Here is an 18,581-nt window from a genome sequence, read left to right as displayed (position 1 = left end):
AACACAGCCCCATCTTATTGCATAAAAAGAGGGTGGATGCTATGATAAGGACGGCACTGAAAGTAATGGGGGCACCCAACCTGGACTCAGGGGTCTGAGAGGCTGCTCACAAGAAAGGTGTCTGACATAATCTTACTGGATGAATGGGAGTTTATTAGTCATGTAAAAGTGGAAGAGAATTCCACACAGAGATTTAAAACTACAGAGGTGTTAGGAAGCATGACGCATTCAAGGACAGACAGCATAAGCTTCCAGTGTTGAGAGATAATCTGAAGAGACAGGTAAGTGAAGGGGAATAAGAGGTACAAATTTTCAATTATAAAATAAGCCACAGCATATAGTGTACAGCATAGGGAAAATAGTCAATAATATCACCATAACTTTGTATGGTGTCAGATGGTACTAGACTTATTGTGGCGATCACATTGTAAGGTAGATAAATGTCAAATGACTACTTTGTACACCTGAAACTAATATAATATTGCATGTCAGTTATATTTTAATAAAAACAAATTTTAAAAAAGAGACACAGTCAACAACCAAACAGTTGGACAGCCTGGGATATCAACTTAAGGGCTTTATTTGTGAATATATTAGTAGAAAAACCATAGATTCTCAAGAGGATTTGTGATTTAAAAGAAAAGATAAGTTCAACTTTTGGTGAGGCAATAAAGAGCTACAGTAGGGCTTTAAGCAGGGGCACAACATGATCTGATCTGGTGGTCACTGTGGAGGATGAATTGCAGAGGAATATGCTGATGCATGAAAATTAATCAAGGAGTATTTGGGGCAAGGGTAAGGCATGAGGGCCTAAGCTGTGGAAGTAAAATTAATAGGCCTGAGTAACCCCAAAAGCTCCCCTCCCCATATGTACACACTCATCTCCAAGGCTGAACTAAGGCTGCACCTCTTACCCCTGACCCCAAACCGTAGCTCTACTCCCAATTTTTAAGCCACACTTTTAGGGCCTTTCTGCCTCCTTTCCAAGGTGTGTTTGAAGTTTAATCTAACCTGATTTCACAAGCTGACAGAGCAGGCTGGCCCTGTGCTGGGCATTTGGTCCTACATCCCCATCTGCAAACTGACCTCGGACAGAGCAATTTATTGGCCTTGAGCTGGTCTCTGACCCTGTGCACATGGCTTCACAATATGGACACAGTTCAGTTAAGAAATCAGCACAGTTCCAGGAAAAAGGCAAACATCATCTAGTTTATCCTTCTCCTGATTCATGTCATTCCAACAGAGGTCCCAGTGGATAGCAGCCAGAATGGAGGGAGGTCCCCAAAACAAGCTGATTCTCTAGATTCCCCTTCCCTTTGCTGCAAAATTCATCAGAAAACTATCCCAACTTTGCTTGTATCTGGTATTGGTAGCCCTGAAGGTGAAGCCAGAAGTCAGTTTTTCTATGGTGAGATAGGACTATGTGGCCACCTGGAAGGCTGAGGAGTCCAAGAGCCCCAAGGAGTGACAGTTCCCCTCTACATGGGCATGCTTTGTCTTGGTCTGCTTCCTGGTGGCTTCAGAAAGCAGGTCTTCCTTCTCCTAGTGCTCCTAGAACCCTCCCACTGTCAACACAACAGCAACCCAGACTATGAGATGCCAGAGGCCTAGGCTCACAGTTCAGTCAGATAGAGCCAGGGTAAGCTGGTGTTGCAAGGACCCAACTTTCAATCCAGAGATCTGTGCCTGGAGATTCCTGGCTAATGGATGCTATGAAGCCTTGTCAGGCATATGGAACCCTAATCAGACTCTGGCTTAGTTTGGATAGGTCAGAGATGGGAGGAGGATCAGTTGTGATTCTGTGTGGTGCTGACCCTGGTATCCTCACACACCCTTCTGGCCTCTTTTCATCTGCCTCCTTTTTTCCTACTCTTCCTCCTCCTCTTCCTCTTCACTGTCTGAGTCTATACAGATTGATGGTTGCTTGGACAGGAAAGTTCTGCAGTAAAATGTCCCCATAACTGTATAGGTAGTCAAAGGAGTGGGATTTGGGCCAGAAGAGCCTGTGGACAAAGAAGAAACATGGCCCCTAACTTAGGTCTCATATGCGCAGAAGGGTCAGTAGGACCACAAAAAAAACCAGCCCCCAAATTCCTTGTCTTACCTGCAGTAATGGTGTGAGAAAGAAAGAAAGAGAGCTTTGTAACAGAATTTTATGAATTGTTACAAAATGACTCCAGGCGGAAAAGTAACATATGGCGGGCCTATAACTGTGGGGAGACCCAACCCCAGTATCTATCAGTTCTGATACTGATTCCACCGCAACCTCAGAAGGCCTCTAAACAACAGTTCTCCACATTTCTCCAGTGTCCTCCACCTCCTACTGAGTCTTCTTTCACTGACCTGTCCATAGGGACTGATTTTTAAGGGGTCATTGACAATACTTCCAGGGAAGGCAACGTTGGCAAAGTCCTAATCTCTCTGGGCTTCAGTTTTCTGGTCTATGAAATAGTGATCATAGCATTGCTTCCCTCCTCCTGATTCACAGGGCTGTTATGAGGATTTAAAGAGCTAATAAACTTATATCAAGTCCTGAGCTTGGTTCCAGAAGCTTACCTGACAGGATGATGAAAGTTGGAGTCAGCTTTGGTGACCTTGGCATTTGTTGCCCCACCAGTGGCCTGTTCAAAGCAAAAGTTAGCATGTGGATCAAAGGGCATGGCCAAGTAACTGCTTTCTCTGTTTCAAGGATCAGAAACCTGTAGGTAAGAGGATCTAGAAAGAGACCTTAGACATCTCTGGGGTCTAGCTCCTTCCCCCACCCCCCAAAAAGGGGTCTGTCCTGGTTCTGGTTGAAAAACGAATGGAGAAAGCCCTGGGGATTGTTAACTTTTCTGCCTCTGTTCTAACACCTGTTTGGAAACTGTCTGGGGAACAGAGTTCTATTGGAGCAGCAAAGATTTGGGGGTGGGGATGAAGGAAGAACACTGGGGCTAGGTGCCAGGAGACCAGTATTCTAGCAGCAGCTCTACCATAGCCTAGCTTTGGTGCCTGCTCAAACCCTTCCCTACTCTTGGCTTCAGTCTCTTTATCTTTAAATTGCACCAAAACCTCACGTCTGCCTTCCTCCTAGAGCAATTGTAAGAATCAAATATGAGCAAGGCTGTGAAGATGGTTTCCTAGAATTGCAGCCCTGGACTGAGGTCAGGGGTTCTCTGGAAAGGAACCTGGTCAGTGTGAACACACACGGCTGCATATAAACATGTGTAACAGGGGTTCAAACTCACCAAATCCACAAGTTTCCTCACCTGCCTTGATGGGTCACTTGAAGAGCACAGCCAGGGTATCCAAAGACAAGCTGCTCTAGGACACCGAGCAGAGATCCATCAGTAGAGGAAGGAGACTGGAATGTGGACTCCCTGAGATAACAAAAGGGCCTCCAAAAACACTTGGCTTGGATGCCATACACTTCAAGAAACCTTTCCTAAGCACCCTAAGCCCAGGTCAGGATCAATGCCTCTCCTCTCTGCTTCAACAATGTTGTCATTGCTCTTATCATAGTTTTGTAATTGTTTACTTGCCTTTGAGCTTTTTAAGGGCAGATTTATATTTGATCATATCTGGATCCACAACACCTAGCACAGTGCTTGGTACACAGTGGGGTTTCAGTAAATATCTGTTGAACTCCTTCATGTTTGGATGAATGAATGAGGGTTGGGTGGTGAATATCTTGCCCTCTACCTCCTGCTCCAAGAAGCAGAAGTCAGAGTCCTACACTCTTTCTGGGCTGGGGAAAGGGGCCAGAAAAAGTCCTGGGCTGACTAGACTTCCAGAAGTAAAGGAAAAGCAAATGGAAGTCTTATAATGTGGTCAGTAAAGATACAGTCCTCCAGTCAAAGGCCTCTTGGGACTTTAACCCTCTTTCCCTGCTCTGCAGCCTAGGTCATGTTCAACCCAGGTTTCATGACATTCTCCAGTGTGCCTCTCAGTGGACTGAGCAACTTTTCCCATGAGGGTCTGGCTGCTCAGCTTTTAGCTTTGGCAATGTCCACTGTCCCCAAATCTCCTCCTGTCACCCAAAGGGATTAGGTAAAAATTTAGCTGAGATATTCTAGCCTAAGATGTGGAAGGGACAGCTTCTGAGGGCTATGAGGCCTTTCCTTTTTTTCTTCCTTTTTTTTTTTTTTTCCTTCACAGACAACAGGGACATCTTGGACATCTCATTTTCCTTTCTTTCCCAGAAAACCCACTAAACCAGAGTTCAGGCTGCCAAAGGCCAAGTTTCACTTACCTTTCACTCTCATCAACTTCTTGTCCAGAGAAGAGAAGGGGCGATGGGCTTAACAGGCCAGAGGGTCTCAGGGGAGCATGTGCTAGGGCTGGAGCCACATTTAGGGCCAGGGCTGGGACAGGGGCAGTTGCAGCAGTGGGAACAGAAGGATCCATCCTTAGGGTGTCAAGAGTGGGCAGGCTGTGAGGGCTCCTATTTCTCAGAACCTGTTGCACTCTTGGCCCTTCTAGGGAGACCCTTTATAAGACATGCCTGTACTCATAAATTATTCAGAGAAGTACAGAGGTGGGCGACTTGGGGGGGAGTGAATATTTAAGAAAAATGCTCAAAAAAGGAGAGCTGGGTTCCTGGGTGTGAAATCTCTCCCAGTTGAATAAACAGAGAATCAGTGAGGGGTGAGAGGTTATCTTTACCTCCAGTCAGAAAGGAAAACACAGAAGGAGCAAATCATACACCATTTGTGAGAATTCCCTCAGCAGTAGCAGGAGGAGGAAAAGGTGAGACTCTTCATTAGTACCTGAAACCACAGAAAGTTGTCAGGCAGAGAGGGTTGGATAGACACACCTTTACCACAGCTCATTCCTAACCAGAAGGACAGCTAAATGACTTGGCTAAGGAGAATGAGGAACTCGCCTGTTATTTCAGCTCAAACCCCAAATATATTTGCCGGGCAGACCTGATAGCGTGACTGCCATTAATTATACACTGGGTTAGGGGAAAAGGAGGTTCTGGGTAGAGCAGGTCTAGTTGTCTAAGGGGAGACCTCAAGTCTTCTTTCAATGCCCTCTTTTTTACTAGTCAGATCATTTTCAAAAGTTCCTGAATCCCCTTTCCAGCCTCAGCAGTGAGTGGTTCTTAAGGTAAGGAAACACAAGCAGCATTGTCAGGGCTTCCAGGTCAGATTACAAATCTTCTACCTAGACTTCCAGTCCAGGAGCCAGGGTGCTGCAGGAGGTTTTACCCAGCTGCTAAACTGCCAAAGGACCACCCCTGACCGCAGGGCTTCACTTCCTCACATGTGAGAAGAGGCTGTGAGCTCAGTGGTCCCAAAAGGCCCTGCAGCCTGAACACTCTGACAGGAGCTGCGTAAATGGGAATTGACCCCAGGCAAGCCCAGGGGCTTGAGCACAGTCCTTGGCCTTAGCCAATCCTCTAGGGTTTTGACAGAAATCTTCCAGCTACAGCTACTGGCAGGCTCCTTATGAGTTAGAAGTCCTGAAAATGTTCTTGCTGACCTCAGTGTCCAGCACCAGTGTTAATATAGCTTCTTGGATGTTCATCACAGTCGGGTTTGTAATGGTCAAAAATTAGAAACAACCTTAAATGTCCAATAAAAGGAAACTTTTAGATTAATTAGGAAAAGTCCTTACAACCAAATATTCATCAGGCACTCACAATCATGTTCTAAGAGGTATAATTATCTACAGAGAAAGTGAAAAAAGCAAACGCTAAAATAGAATGAATACTTTGATTTGAGCGCTCCTCTTTGTTCACTTACCCCACTTCAAATTCCAGCCCCACTGTGTTCTTTACAGCAAAGAAAAATTTGAAACAACCTAAATGTCTCATTTTAGAAAGCCGGTTGAATAAATCATTGAACAGTTATACAATATTGTATTAAAATTGGTTTGGTAGAAGATTGGAGGAGAGTTAATGCATTAAAGAGTGAAAAAAGAAGCCTCTACAATATAACTTAGAGGAGAATCCCATTTTGGTAAGAAAAAAGTGTAAAATATACAGTATGCAGGGGGAAAAAGACTGGTTAAAAGAAAGAGGAATATTACAGTGGTTGGTTCTGGGTGTGAGATTATGGTAGATCTTTACTTTCTTGTTTATGCTTTTCTGAGTTTTCTGAAATGTTCCACAAGACCTGATATCATTTGGGTAATCAAAAGTAATGACACATAAAAATAAATAGAAAGAAATGCTTATATGCAGAGAGGAGAAAGCTCTTGGGGAGATGGCAGCCATTTTCAAATACTTGAGGATTAGACTTCAGTGGGATTACACTTGTTCTGTATGGCTTCAAAGGACAGGGAAGAAGCCCAGAAGTGGAAGCTACAGGGAGACACATTTTGGCTCAATCAAAGGAAAACTTTCTAACAGCCGAGCCACCACTTAAGAGCCTGGCACTGTACTGGCCCTTAATAAAAATAAGTATATTACATGTGGTGAAATGGGGTAAGTTCTCTGTCCCTGAATTGTGTAAGTGCAGACCAGACCCTGGATCCTAGAGAAGAAAATATTTGGGAAGAAAATGAGGGCTGCTGGGTCCCAAGTTTTTATTAGTCTCTGAGAGTTCTTACTAACTTAACCTCCAGAAGATGAGAATTTGCTCATGCTGTATCACTGACTCAAATGAGGAGGGAATCTGAAAGAGGAAGCCAAGTTGAAGAGATTGGGCTGGAAGACAGGTGAATGATGGAGAAAGAAACAGACCTACTGTCACACCCTTGGAACTTTTTGACCTCTAAGTGGCCAAGGTCTCTGAAAATAGGCAGGAGTGAAGAGGGAAAAGGGAGAAGAGGTGAACATTACTTCTGAGCCAAGGGCTCATGCCCGATCCTTGCCACCTCACATCTTGAACTTGTGTTCATTCCACCTCAATCATTCATGATTGGGGATGTCCACACCCTTCACTCCCCCGAACAAACAGTCCTCAGGATTCCCAGCATGCTTTCTTGGAGCCCAGGCAGCCTTCAGACCTGTCTCTATGGCCCTTTGTTATCCCTACACAACTGTTTTGTCTCGCTACTTTCCAAGAATTGCCTCAGCCACATTCAGCTTGTGAGAGATGAAGCCACTGGCCTCTCTTGTTGGCCTCCCCAGCCTAAACTATTTAAGGCCTGCAAATGTTGCTGTGAAGAAGTGGGATCCTGGCTGTTCTCCTTTGCATTTATCAAGGAACAGGTGTGTAAGGTGGCTAACAGGGTGGCAGGAAAGTTTTGGGACAACCAAAGTGAAGAACTGCTTGCCAGGGCAATAATGATCCTACCTGTTTCACAGACCTATAATGCTTCTGGGTTTTGTCAGAGATTGCTTTGCCAAATCCTTCCATGAGGGCTGAGTGTCTCTTCTGGGACAGATGCTGCTGGGCATTGCCTGGCCAGGGAATGGACTAGAAATAAGAAAGTGCTGTAGACCCTGTCTCAAGGTACTTATAGTCTAGGGAGGGAGACAAGACCCACACAGGGGAAAACAGACTCAATCAACCTCAGCTGGGCCACAGTACCTCTCAGCCACCCTTGAGCATGTTCCCTTGACAAGTCCCCAGCTCCAGGAGTTATATTTCCCTGTGCCATATTCCAAACTTTCTTCAGCTCCTTACCATGTTCCTGCCCCACCAACTTTCTGCATGGAGCAACCTCTCTGCCCACTTGCCTGAGAAAACAGAGGCCTCCAAGCATGAATTAACTCAGTGTCCTGCCCCCCTCCAAATTGGCCTGCCTTTCCAACTTCCTTTTCCTCCATCCCTCCCTTCTTAGGGGACAAGGTGCCCCTCTTGTTAAAAAATAATCTCTTTCCCAGGGCCTTGGCCTCATCCACCCTTTTTGTCTGGGCCCTTTCTTCAGACAGCATGCCCCTTCTCCTCAGGAAAGTTCAGCTTCTTTATACTAGCTTTTTCTCTTCCTATTATAGAATGTTGTTGTTTTCCTCCCCCTCAAAAAAACCTCTTCTTCCTCAGATGAGTTTTCTTGCTTGCCTAACTTGCTCTCTTCTCTCTCTGAATCTTTCTCTCTTCCTTCCTCTCTCCTTCCCTCTTCCTTTTCTTTCCTTTACCCTCAAATTTGTTGAAAGTAGAGTCTAAACTCTAAGTTGCCACTTTTCCCAACTTCCATTCGCAGCTCAACCTATTGCAGTTTGGCCCTAGCCCCATCCTCCTAGTGAAAGGGCACTGTCAAAGGTCACCAATGACCTCCTAATTGTCAAATTCAGTGATCTCTTTGAACTCTGGATGACAAAAGACACTGTTGGCCAAGTCCTCATTTCTGAAATTCTCCTTCCTCTCTGGGCCTCCATGATCACTCTCTCCTGGTTTTTCCTCCTAATTCTAGAAGCATTCCTCTTGATCTCATTTGCTGACCTCTTTTCCTCTGCCCATTCCTTAAATCTGTGATTCTCAATTATAGTAATGTTTTTGATAGGTCACAGCAAAATGGGAGAAACATCAAATGTAGAGTTTTTCTTTTTTTTAATCTATATAGTTTTATTAAGACAAAAACTGACAGTGTGGTATGTTTACATTTAAACAATTTTCACAGAAACCTAACACATGCCTAAAAAAATTTTACAGTGAAATTCTAGAAGCAGGTCTGGATCATGTCGAGAATTGATGGATTTCATGAGCCAAGACAGCATTTTGGGTATTAGTTCCTCCTTAGGATTAAAAAAGAATTTGTGTGTGTGTTTTTAAAGTGAACCACTGCCCCAGTATGAAAGTATAATCTTCTCCTGAGACCAGGGCTGTTGAAATAATCCAACTCTTGAAGTGATTCGATGAACTTGTGCTGTCAGTGATTAAATGCTGCCACCAATGGTTTCAGAGTCCAAAGTTCAGAAAACAGAGAAGTTCCAAGAGTTTTCTACTCTAAGAGAATGGGCCCTTCTCTTTATTCTCAGGCCTCCTATGTCACCCTCTTCCCCTCCCCAAATACCTCAGCCAGTAACTTGGATCGACAAACTAATATTTATAGCATCATGATTGGAAAACAAAGGGTCTTCTTGTCAATTTCAAGAATTAGCACCTCTAAGACAGAATGACCTTCCTATGTATATGATTCATTAAAAGATTCGCTCCCTTCTCAACCAGTTTCCATCCTCAAAATAGCAACTTTGGCTAACTTATCAACTGGCTTAGTCCTTTGTTGGGAACAGCATTCATTTCAGGCAGGGAACACCTTGGCTTGTAAGTTTCAGGTAGTCACAGCTTTTAAACAGTCTCTCACAGTACTTCAATTAGATTGGCAATGATATTTTTTGAAAAGATAAAATATTCTGGACACAGGACCAAATCATTAGTTGTTTGCTCTATCCATTGTTTCACCATTTCCCCAACATGGCCCCAAATTTTAACAAAACAATCCTACCCATCTCCCTTCATTCCCACCCTACCCTACCCACCCCCAAATAATACACCAGTAATAATCAAAAACTACACACATGCTACGCTGTAAAAATGCAGTTAATACTATTGGGAAGAAGGCTGTGGGTTGTGGAAATGCTCTTTGAAGATCTACAGTATCTTTTTGCCCTCCCACACACCCATTCTGCAAGTTTTATCCTTCATAGAAGGCCCTTGCTTTTCTCAGCAAAGTGCAGAATGGCTGCCTTGAAACACTTATTCTCCTTCCCCTCCACTTGGATGGGTGTGCAAACTATACAGCATGGAACGGCTTTAAAGCACTTGGGCTGCTGTAGGGCACAGAAACTATACTGGCTCTTCAAAGGACATCTTCTCAAGCCACCTCTATGGTGTCAAGACAAGTAGAATCTGTTCCCCTCCCCACTTGAAACCCACAGTCAGATGTGACAGGGGCTGGTACTCAGGAGAGTTAATTCTTGTCATCTTTTTTGTCATCATCCTCCGAAGGGTAGGAATGCCACGTCAGCCTTTCCTCATAGAAGGATATGACAACCTGGGGGCACTTGACATTGGCTTCCTTCGCTGGGACCAGGTCAGCCTCATCAGAGTTTTTCCATTTCATCAGGAACATGAGTTCTCCACTGGAGTCTGTAGCTCCAATAATCCGCTCTGGCTCCAAACCCCGGGAAAAGCCTCGTGGCTTTTCTGACTCTTCTTTCTTCTTCTTTGGTTTGCTCTCCTCTCCCTTATCTTCAGAATCAGAGTCAGCTTTGCGCTTGCCTCCTTCTGATTTATCTGTCTCATGTGCTGTTTTCTGTGACTGTAGAAACTCAGCAATGAGGTCAGGACAATCCAGGTTCTCTTCTGGCTCCCACGTGTTGTCTTCATCTGAGAACCCCTTCCACTTGAGGAGTTACTCTGCCCTTTACCACTCGACGGTCTAGAACTTTTTCCACTACATATTCTTCTTCCTCCTCTTCTAGCACCTCTTCCACTTTCTTCTTGTTTTGTTTTTTCCCCGTAGTGCCCGCCAGCTTTCTAGTATAAAGAGTGACGCTGCTTAAAGCAACGCCCAAGAGCATGAGAGGAATCGGTGCCAAGCTACTGGCGCGTCGCGTCAGGCGGGCCGGAGGAGTGGCGCCCAGAAAAGCAACACGCCGGCGGCCGTGATCAAGCCCCTCACTGAAGCAGTGTCCCGCAGGCCCCAGCCAACAGCCCTCCCCTCTCTAGAGTTTTTCAATAAACTAAATGTATTCAATTATAAAGGACTGCCTTTTATTCTGAGATTATGCCCTCCCCATTTTTTGGTGGCAAAATATTTTATTTTTAAAAATAATGGTAATGGTGGGAGTTACTTTATTTCTTTAATGTCAAAAATAAAGTGTTAGTTTTTCTATGTCGGTTTCATTAACCTATATTGAATAAAATATTGAGAATTATGTTTCCAGCCTGAAATTCTCCAAAAGTTATCTCAGAGTCATTACAAAATGGAACCATTTTTCTCTCCCAGCCAAACCTCCTCTGTACCTGCCTTGTAACCAGTGTATTGGCCCAGTTATTTAAGCTAAAAAGCTTAGCCACCATGCCCTATTGGTTGTAGTCTTCACCATTTCTCAAATCTGCCAACTTTGTGCTTCCGTTCTCCCAGCTGTTTCTTCTGTTATGGCCTTACCTGTGCTCTCTCACCTGGATGCCTGGAACACCTTCCAGATAGGTTCCCCTGTCCTTGACTTGGCCTTTCCAACTCATCTTCACAGCCACTCCAGTGATCTTTCTAAAAACTAAGTAAGAGTCTTCCTGTATTTAAAATCTTTCAGTGAGTCCTAATTGCCTATAGGAAATGTTCAAACTCTTTTGTGTGGCAATTGAAGCCTTTTGCTGCCTAAGCCCAGCTTGCCTCTCCAGTTTTTTTCCTCCAATGCCCTCCACACATCTTCCACTGCAGCTCCCCTTGACTTGACCCGCACTCTGTAAACATGCCAAGACTTTTCACCTGTAATCTTTTCAAGGTTTAGGATCTTTGAAGGTCTTAAGCCCACACTGTATAGGGCTTATTACAGAGCATACTGTAGGTCATATCTAACGGCAGGGCTTAAAATTAATTTAGTGGGTCGCAACCAGCATTTAACAGAATGAATGAACAGCAAATAGAAGAGTGAATCATGTGTAGTAAGGGTACATAATGTTCTGTGAAACTTTTGTTTTAGTCATAGATCTAGGTCTATATTTAAGTATACATGAATGTATGTACTAAGACATGCTGTAAAATATACTACTTTTTAAACATTTTTATAAGAATTTATTTGAACCAAACTGATGACATATTGTAACAAAACCCCTGGGCTCGCCGATTGAAACAGAACCCACAGGCTGTTTTGTTAGGGGCCCGATTGCCTGCCGCCAGAATTATAACTCTCAATACCAGAGTTTAGTAAAAAGAAACTCATGAGTTCCCCAACTTTGTACTGGTTTCTCAGGATCACTGTTGCTATGTGGGGCCTTTGGGGGTTCCACTTAAATTTTTGAAATATTTGTTCTAGTTCTGTGAAATATGATATTGGAATCTTGACAGGAATTTCATTGAATCTATAGATTGCTTTAGATAACAAGGATATTTTAATGATGTTAATTCTTTCTGTCCATGAACATGGTATGTGCTTTTACTTATTTGTAATTTCTTCAATTTATTTCTTCAATATCTTATAATTTGCTCATTTTTAATTGGATTTTTTTTGGGGGGGGCCTTGAGTTTTGTATGTTCTTTATAAATTTTTGATATTAACCTCTTGTCATATGTATAGGTGAATATGCCTTTATGCAGAGGGTCTGGGCAATAGTAGAGCTCAGCTCCTTTATATTCCTTCTCATAAAAATTACTGTGCTATGCTAGTCATTGCCTGATATCTTCAATTTTTTTTCATATATTTTGTCAAGTTTTGCAAGAAGTTATGCCATAAAGTAATTCCAGACCATGCCACTCTCTTGTGAAAATAAGTGGTAGTATTATACCTCACTTTAAAATAGGTTTTACTTTTACCAACCTTTTTTTTCTTAAGACTGATAAATGACAATGCCTTCTTAAAATATTAAAGTGACTCTTTGATATTTGTATGTGCAAAGGATCCAAATGTATTGATTTTAAATGGCCTCAAGATTTTGTCTCTGCTTATTTTACAGCTTTTATTACTACATCAACTGTACTGAAATATATACAAAATATATTGAAAATATATTAAATTAAAAAATGTCCTGTATGAAAAATATTGGGGTTTCTCAAACAGATATTTAATTTTTTATCTCAATTTTAATTCCGTTTAATTTCATGTCATTCATCATATTTTTCAAAAATTTCTTTAGATTTCCCTTTTTTAACCTCTGCACTACCTATCAGATACAAATGTAATACATGAATACAGACTTCGTTCGGCAGCCGTCCGTCTCGAGAGACGATGGTGTAGCTTCTTAAGAGTCTATCTGCACCGCTGAGAATGGCTGTGCAGTCCGACTCGGGAGTGACACGGTATCTGTCTCCTCCCGTGTTGAGTCGACATCTTGTGATGACGTTGGAGTGTCCTCTCCAGTGAAGCTGAAGCTACAGAGCCTGGGCAGGGTGATATGGAGGGTCTGCTGTTGCCCATGCAGCAGACCCCCCCCTCTCTTCGCAGCTGAAGGGTCCAAGGGAAAGACGGAGTCAATACAGCTTGGCTTCAGGTGCGCCGCAGGAGTTGCCGGTGTTGACTACAACGTCAAACCGCCTTAGGGACTCCGGCTCCGGATTTTCTGTCAGGGTTTACTCCCTTAGCCTTTCCCCTGAAGAGGTATGCCGCAAGGCAGCGGAGGTTTTTTGGAGTCAGAGTTTTCCTTCTCTGATGTGCCCTGACTGGAAGATCGAACCAGCGACACTTAGCTCGCAGGCCGACGCTCAATCCACTGAGCCAAACCAGCCAGGATTTCATGCTTATAATACTGAGCTTTCCATAACACTAAAAGATATTAAGAGAAGTATCTTTGTTATTTATCTTTCTGTTGCCAAGTTCTTGCACTGTATCTTATAAATCACCACTCGATTTCTTTTATTTAACTTAACAAATGTCTTCAGATGGTAGCAAAATAGAAGAACCGACAATTCTTGAAATTGAAATTGATGAGTCCTTGTAGAATGTGGATCTTGAAGACTTTCTTAATTGTTTATTTTGTATAAAAACTACTGCACAACTTAGTTGGTTAAACAGAAGCAATTTTATTATTCCTGCTGATGCTGTGGGCTACAGTCCTCTAAGGGCTGACTTGTGCAGAACATCCCAAATGAATGGCAATTGGTCCAGATAATCAGCTTGGGAATTAACTCAAACTACTAAATGAAGCACATCTGTTCTTAACCTCTCACTCCCTGTGTGTGCCTGGGGTTCTCATAGAGTGGTGGCTCTGTTCTAAAAGGCAGAATGTGAAAACTGACAGCACCTTTAAGGTTGGGTTAGAAGGCCTATTAATTTCACTTGTGATAGATTTTGTTGAAAATGCCTGTCACGGGGCCTACCCGATCTAGGACAAATGGGGTAACATCCGCTTCTTGATGTAAAAAAGATGGTATGAATGCAGAAAAGGACCATTATTGAGACCATTGTTTGATATTGTTTTCCACAGGTAACTAGAAGAAATTATATTCTTGCCATCAAATATCCTTCTTTCAATGTAATTTTCTGTTTTCTTTCTCTGACTTGGGTTTGGAATGTGGAAAAAAACCAGAACTACAAATGTTGAAACTTTGTATTAGCCTTTATCCCTGTTATGTTGTGGCAGCCACAGCATCACTTGTTATCTATAATATTTGAAACATTTGTATCTCTTTCCCCCTGGCTGGTTTGGCTCAGTGGATTGAGCGTCGGCCTGCGAGCTAAGTGTCACTGGTTCGATCTTCCAGTCAGGGCACACCAGAGAAGGAAAACTCTGACTCCAAAAATCCTCCGCTACCTTGCGGCATACCTCTTCAGGGGAAAGGCTAAGGAGAAGGGAAACTCTGACTCCAAACCTCCGCTGCCTTGCGGCATACCTCCTCAGGGGAAAGGCTAAGGGAGTAAACCCCGACAGAAAATCTGGAGCCGGAGTCCCTAAGGCGGTTTGACGTTGTAGTCAACACCGGCAACTCCTGCGGCGCACCTGAAGCCAAGCTGTATTGACTCTGTCTTTCCCCTTGGATCCTTCAGCTGCGAAGAGAGGGGGGGTCTGCTGCATGGGCAACAGCTGGCCCTCCATATCACCCTGTCCAGGCTTTGTAGCTTCACTGGAGAGGACACTCCAGCGTCATCGCAAGATGTCGACTTAACACGGGAGGAGACAGTTACCGGTTATAAGTTCCTTTGTTTGTGTTGTTCTTTAGTTTCCTGTATTAGGTGATATCATATGGTATTTTTCTTTCTTTGCCTGGCTTATTTCACTAAGCATAATTCTCTCTAGTTCCATCCATGTTGTTGCAAATGGCAGGAGTTCCTTCTTTCTTTCTGCTGCATAGTATTCCATTGTGTAAATGTACCACAGTTTTTTGATCCACTCATCTACAGATGGGCACCTAGGTTGTTTCCAGCACTTAGCTATTGTAAACAGTGCTGCAATGAACATAGGGGTGCATAAGTTCTTTTGAATTGGTGTTTCAAGATTCTTCGGGTATAATCCTAGTAGTGGAGTCGCTGGTTCAAAAGGCAGTTCCATTTTTAATCTTTTGAGGTAATTCCATACTGTTCTCCATAGTGGCTGCACCAGTCTGCATTCCCACCAACAGTGCAGTAGGGTTCCCGTTTCTCCACATCCTTGCCAGCACTTGTTGCTTGTTGATTTGTTGATGATGGCCATTCTGACTGGTGTAAAATGGTATCTCATTGTGGTTTTTATTTGCATCTCCCTGATGGCTAATGATGTTGAGCATTTTTTCATGTGTCTATGGACCTTCTGTATGTCCTCTTCGGAGAAGTGTTTGTTCAGGTCCCTTGCCCATTTTTTAATTGGGTTGTTTGTTTTCTTGATGTTGAGTCGTATCAGCTCTTTATATATTTTGGAAATCAGTCCCCTGTCTGTGATGTCATTGGCGAATATGTTTTCCCATATGGTTGGTTTCCTTTTCATCTTGCTGATGTTTTCTTTTGCTGAGCAGAAACTCTTCAGTTTGATGTAATCCCATTTATTTATTTTTTCCTTTATTTCTCTTGCTTTAGGAGATGTATCCGTGAAGAGATTGTTACGTGAGATATCTGATATTTTCTTGCCTATGTTTTCCTCTAGGACTTTTATGGTGTCATGGCTTACATTTAAGTCTTTGATCCATCTTGAGTTTATTCTTGTGTGTGGTGTAAGTTGGTGGTCTAGTTTCATTTTTTTGCAGGTCCCTATCCAGTTCTCCCAGCACCATTTGTTAAAGAGGCTCTTCTCACTCCATTTTATGTTCCTTCTTCCTTTATCAAAGATGAGTTGACCATAGAGGCCTGGGTTTATTTCTGGACTCTCTATTCTGTTCCACTGATCTATATGTCTGTTCTTATGCCAGTACCAGACTGTTTTGATTACAGTGGCTTTGTAGTATTGTTTGATATCTGGTGTTGTGATTCCTCCTGCTGCGTTCTTCTGTCTCAAGATTGCTTTTGCTATTCAGGGTCTTTTTTGGTTCCATATGAATTTATGGAGTATTTGTTCTAGGTCAGAAAATCCGACAGAAAATCCGGAACCGGAGTCCCTAAGGCGGTTTGACGTTGTAGTCAACACCGGCAACTCCTGCGGCGCACCTGAAGCCAAGCTGTATTGACTCTGTCTTTCCCCTTGGATCCTTCAGCTGCGAAGAGAGGGGGGGTCTGCTGCATGGGCAACAGCTGGCCCGCCATATCACCCTGCCCAGGCTTTGTAGCTTCACTGGAGAGGACACTCCAGCGTCATCGCAAGATGTCGACTTAACATGGGAGGAGACAGTTACCGGTTATAAGCTCATCCGATTGGCGAAGGAAACGAGCGCCAGGTGTCTCCTCTGATGGTGGGAGAGGTCATCACACCTCACTGGACAGCTACCGCCCGCCTCAAGCTGGGCAGCCCCCAGCCAATTAGGTGCCGTCTCGCCATGGCTCACCTGCCCCACTGGGTGCGTGGGGATCAGAGAGGCGTCTCTTGAAAAGTGGGCCACAAAACACTCGCACCAGGCAATTCCAAGCAAACAACAAGAAAGAAGCCTCCAGCTCTTCGCCTCGCTAGCTGGAACATCAGGACCATGTGTCCCAGACTTACTGCAGACCTTCCGTGGATCAATGGTGCCAGGAAAACCGCCGTCATCGACAGGGAACTGGCACGACTAAACATCGACATTGTGGCTCTACAGGAGACCCGGTTGGCCGACAACGGAACTATCAGAGTAACCAACTACACCTTCTACTGGCAAGGGAAGTCTCCGGACCAACCAAGACAGCACGGTGTTGGGTTCGCTGTGAAGAACACGCTTGTTAACTCCATAGAGCCACCCACAGGAGGCACAGAGAGATTACTTACCCTCCGATTGTCAACAACTTTCGGCCCAGTCAGCATTCTTAGCGCGTATGCCCCAAACCTCTGCGCCACCACTGAAGAGAAAGAACAGTTCTACCATGCACTGGACGAAGCGTTATCCAAGATCCCCAGAAGTAACGCTCTTTATCTCCTTGGAGACTTCAACGCAAGAGTAGGAGCCGACCACATGGCCTGGCCCACCTGCCTCAGAAACTTTGGGAGAGGAAAGATCAATGAGAATGGTCAGCGACTGCTTGAGCTTTTGTGTCACCATGGCCTGTGCGTGACAAACACATTCTTCAAGTGCAAAGAGATCCACCAGGTGTCATGGAGGCACCCCCGCTCCCGCCACTGGCACCAGCTTGACCTCGTCATCACCAGAAGAACGGATATTGGCAGCACCCTCCTCACCCGCAGCTACCACAGTGCAGACTGCGACACGGACCATGCCCTCGTGGTAAGCAAGGTGCGCATAACATCGAAGAGGTTGCACCACTCCAAGATGAAGGGTCGCCCACGCATCAATACCAGTTGACCAGTTGTGCCAGCAACCCAGTTAAGACCCAGCAATTCATCAACAGGATGGAAGATGCACTCGGCGAGGGAATGGCGGCAGACGACATTATCAAATCCAATTGGCCACGTCTCCGCGACGCCATATACAACTCCGCCATTATTGCTTACGGGAAGAAAGAGCGGAAGAACGCTGACTGGTACGAGGCTCACTGGGAAGAAATGGAACCCGTGATCGAGGCTAAGAGGAAGGCCCTACTGGCTTACAAGGCCACGCCCACTCCCAGTACACTTCAAGCTCTACGGGCTGCCAGGAACAAAGTCCAGAAGACCGCCCGCCACTGTGCCAACACCTATTGGCTAAAACTGTGCAGAAGCATCCAGGAAGCCGCCGATATAGGCAACGCACGAGGAATGTATGACGGTATCAAGAAGGCAACAGGCCCAATCCCCTCCAAGATCGCCCCCCTTAAGTCCAAGACAGGTGAGGTCATCACTGACCAGGAACAGCAAATGCGGCGGTGGACCGAGCACTACCTCAAGCTGTACGCGACAAGGAACACCGTAACAGACACTGCTCTTAACGCCATCCCAGACCTACCAGTCATGGAGGAGCTAGACACCCCACCTACTGCGGCAGAGCTCAGCAAAGCCATCGACCGCCTCGCTTGCGGGAAAGCACCAGGAAGCGACGGAATCCCTCCAGAAATCCTAAAGAGCGGGAAGCCAGTCCTGCTACAGCCGCTCCACCATCTACTCTTTCTCTGCTGGAAGGAGGGTTACATCCCCCAGGATATGAGAGACGCCAACATTATCACCATGTACAAGAACAAAGGAGACCACAGCGACTGCAACAACTACCGGGGCATCTCTCTCCTCAGCGTTGTCGGCAAAGTATTCGCCCGGGTCGCTCTTGCCCGCCTGCAGACCCTTGCTTCCCGCGTCTACCCAGAGTCCCAGTGTGGCTTCAGAGCTGGCCGATCAACAGTGGACATGATCTTCTCCCTACGCCAGCTGCAGGAGAAGTGTCACGAGCAGCATTAACCACTCTACCTCGCCTTTATCAACCTCACGATGGCGTTTGATCTGGTCAGTCGAAGCGGACTCTTCAGCTTGCTACGGAAGATTGGCTGTCCACCACATCTGCTTGCTGTGATCATGTCCTTTCACGACAACATGCACAGCACGGTGTCCTACAACGGCGCAACCTCTGAGGCCTTCCCAGTCAGCAGCGGAGTA

The 18,581-nt window shown here is 44.8% G+C and overlaps 1 protein-coding gene and 1 pseudogene across 1 annotated transcript; both read right to left on the bottom strand.

Moving 5' to 3' along the window:
- Nucleotides 1-1,866: 1,866 nt before the first annotated feature.
- Nucleotides 1,867-4,386, bottom strand: RIPPLY1 (ripply transcriptional repressor 1). The gene is given in 5 exon segments (XM_090265383.1): nt 1,867-1,906; nt 1,908-2,003; nt 2,557-2,621; nt 3,228-3,303; nt 4,232-4,386. Coding segments are annotated over 5 exon segments (432 nt in total).
- A 5,192-nt stretch (nt 4,387-9,578) lies between these two features.
- On the bottom strand, nt 9,579-11,063 carry LOC149991026 (chromobox protein homolog 1 pseudogene; annotated as a pseudogene).
- Nucleotides 11,064-18,581: the final 7,518 nt, after the last annotated feature.

This window comes from Furipterus horrens, unplaced genomic scaffold, assembly GCF_987537825.1.
Source record: "Furipterus horrens unplaced genomic scaffold, mFurHor1.1.pri manual_scaffold_17, whole genome shotgun sequence".
Classification (NCBI taxonomy): Eukaryota; Metazoa; Chordata; class Mammalia; order Chiroptera; family Furipteridae; genus Furipterus; species Furipterus horrens.
This window is presented reverse-complemented; position numbering and strand designations above follow the sequence as displayed.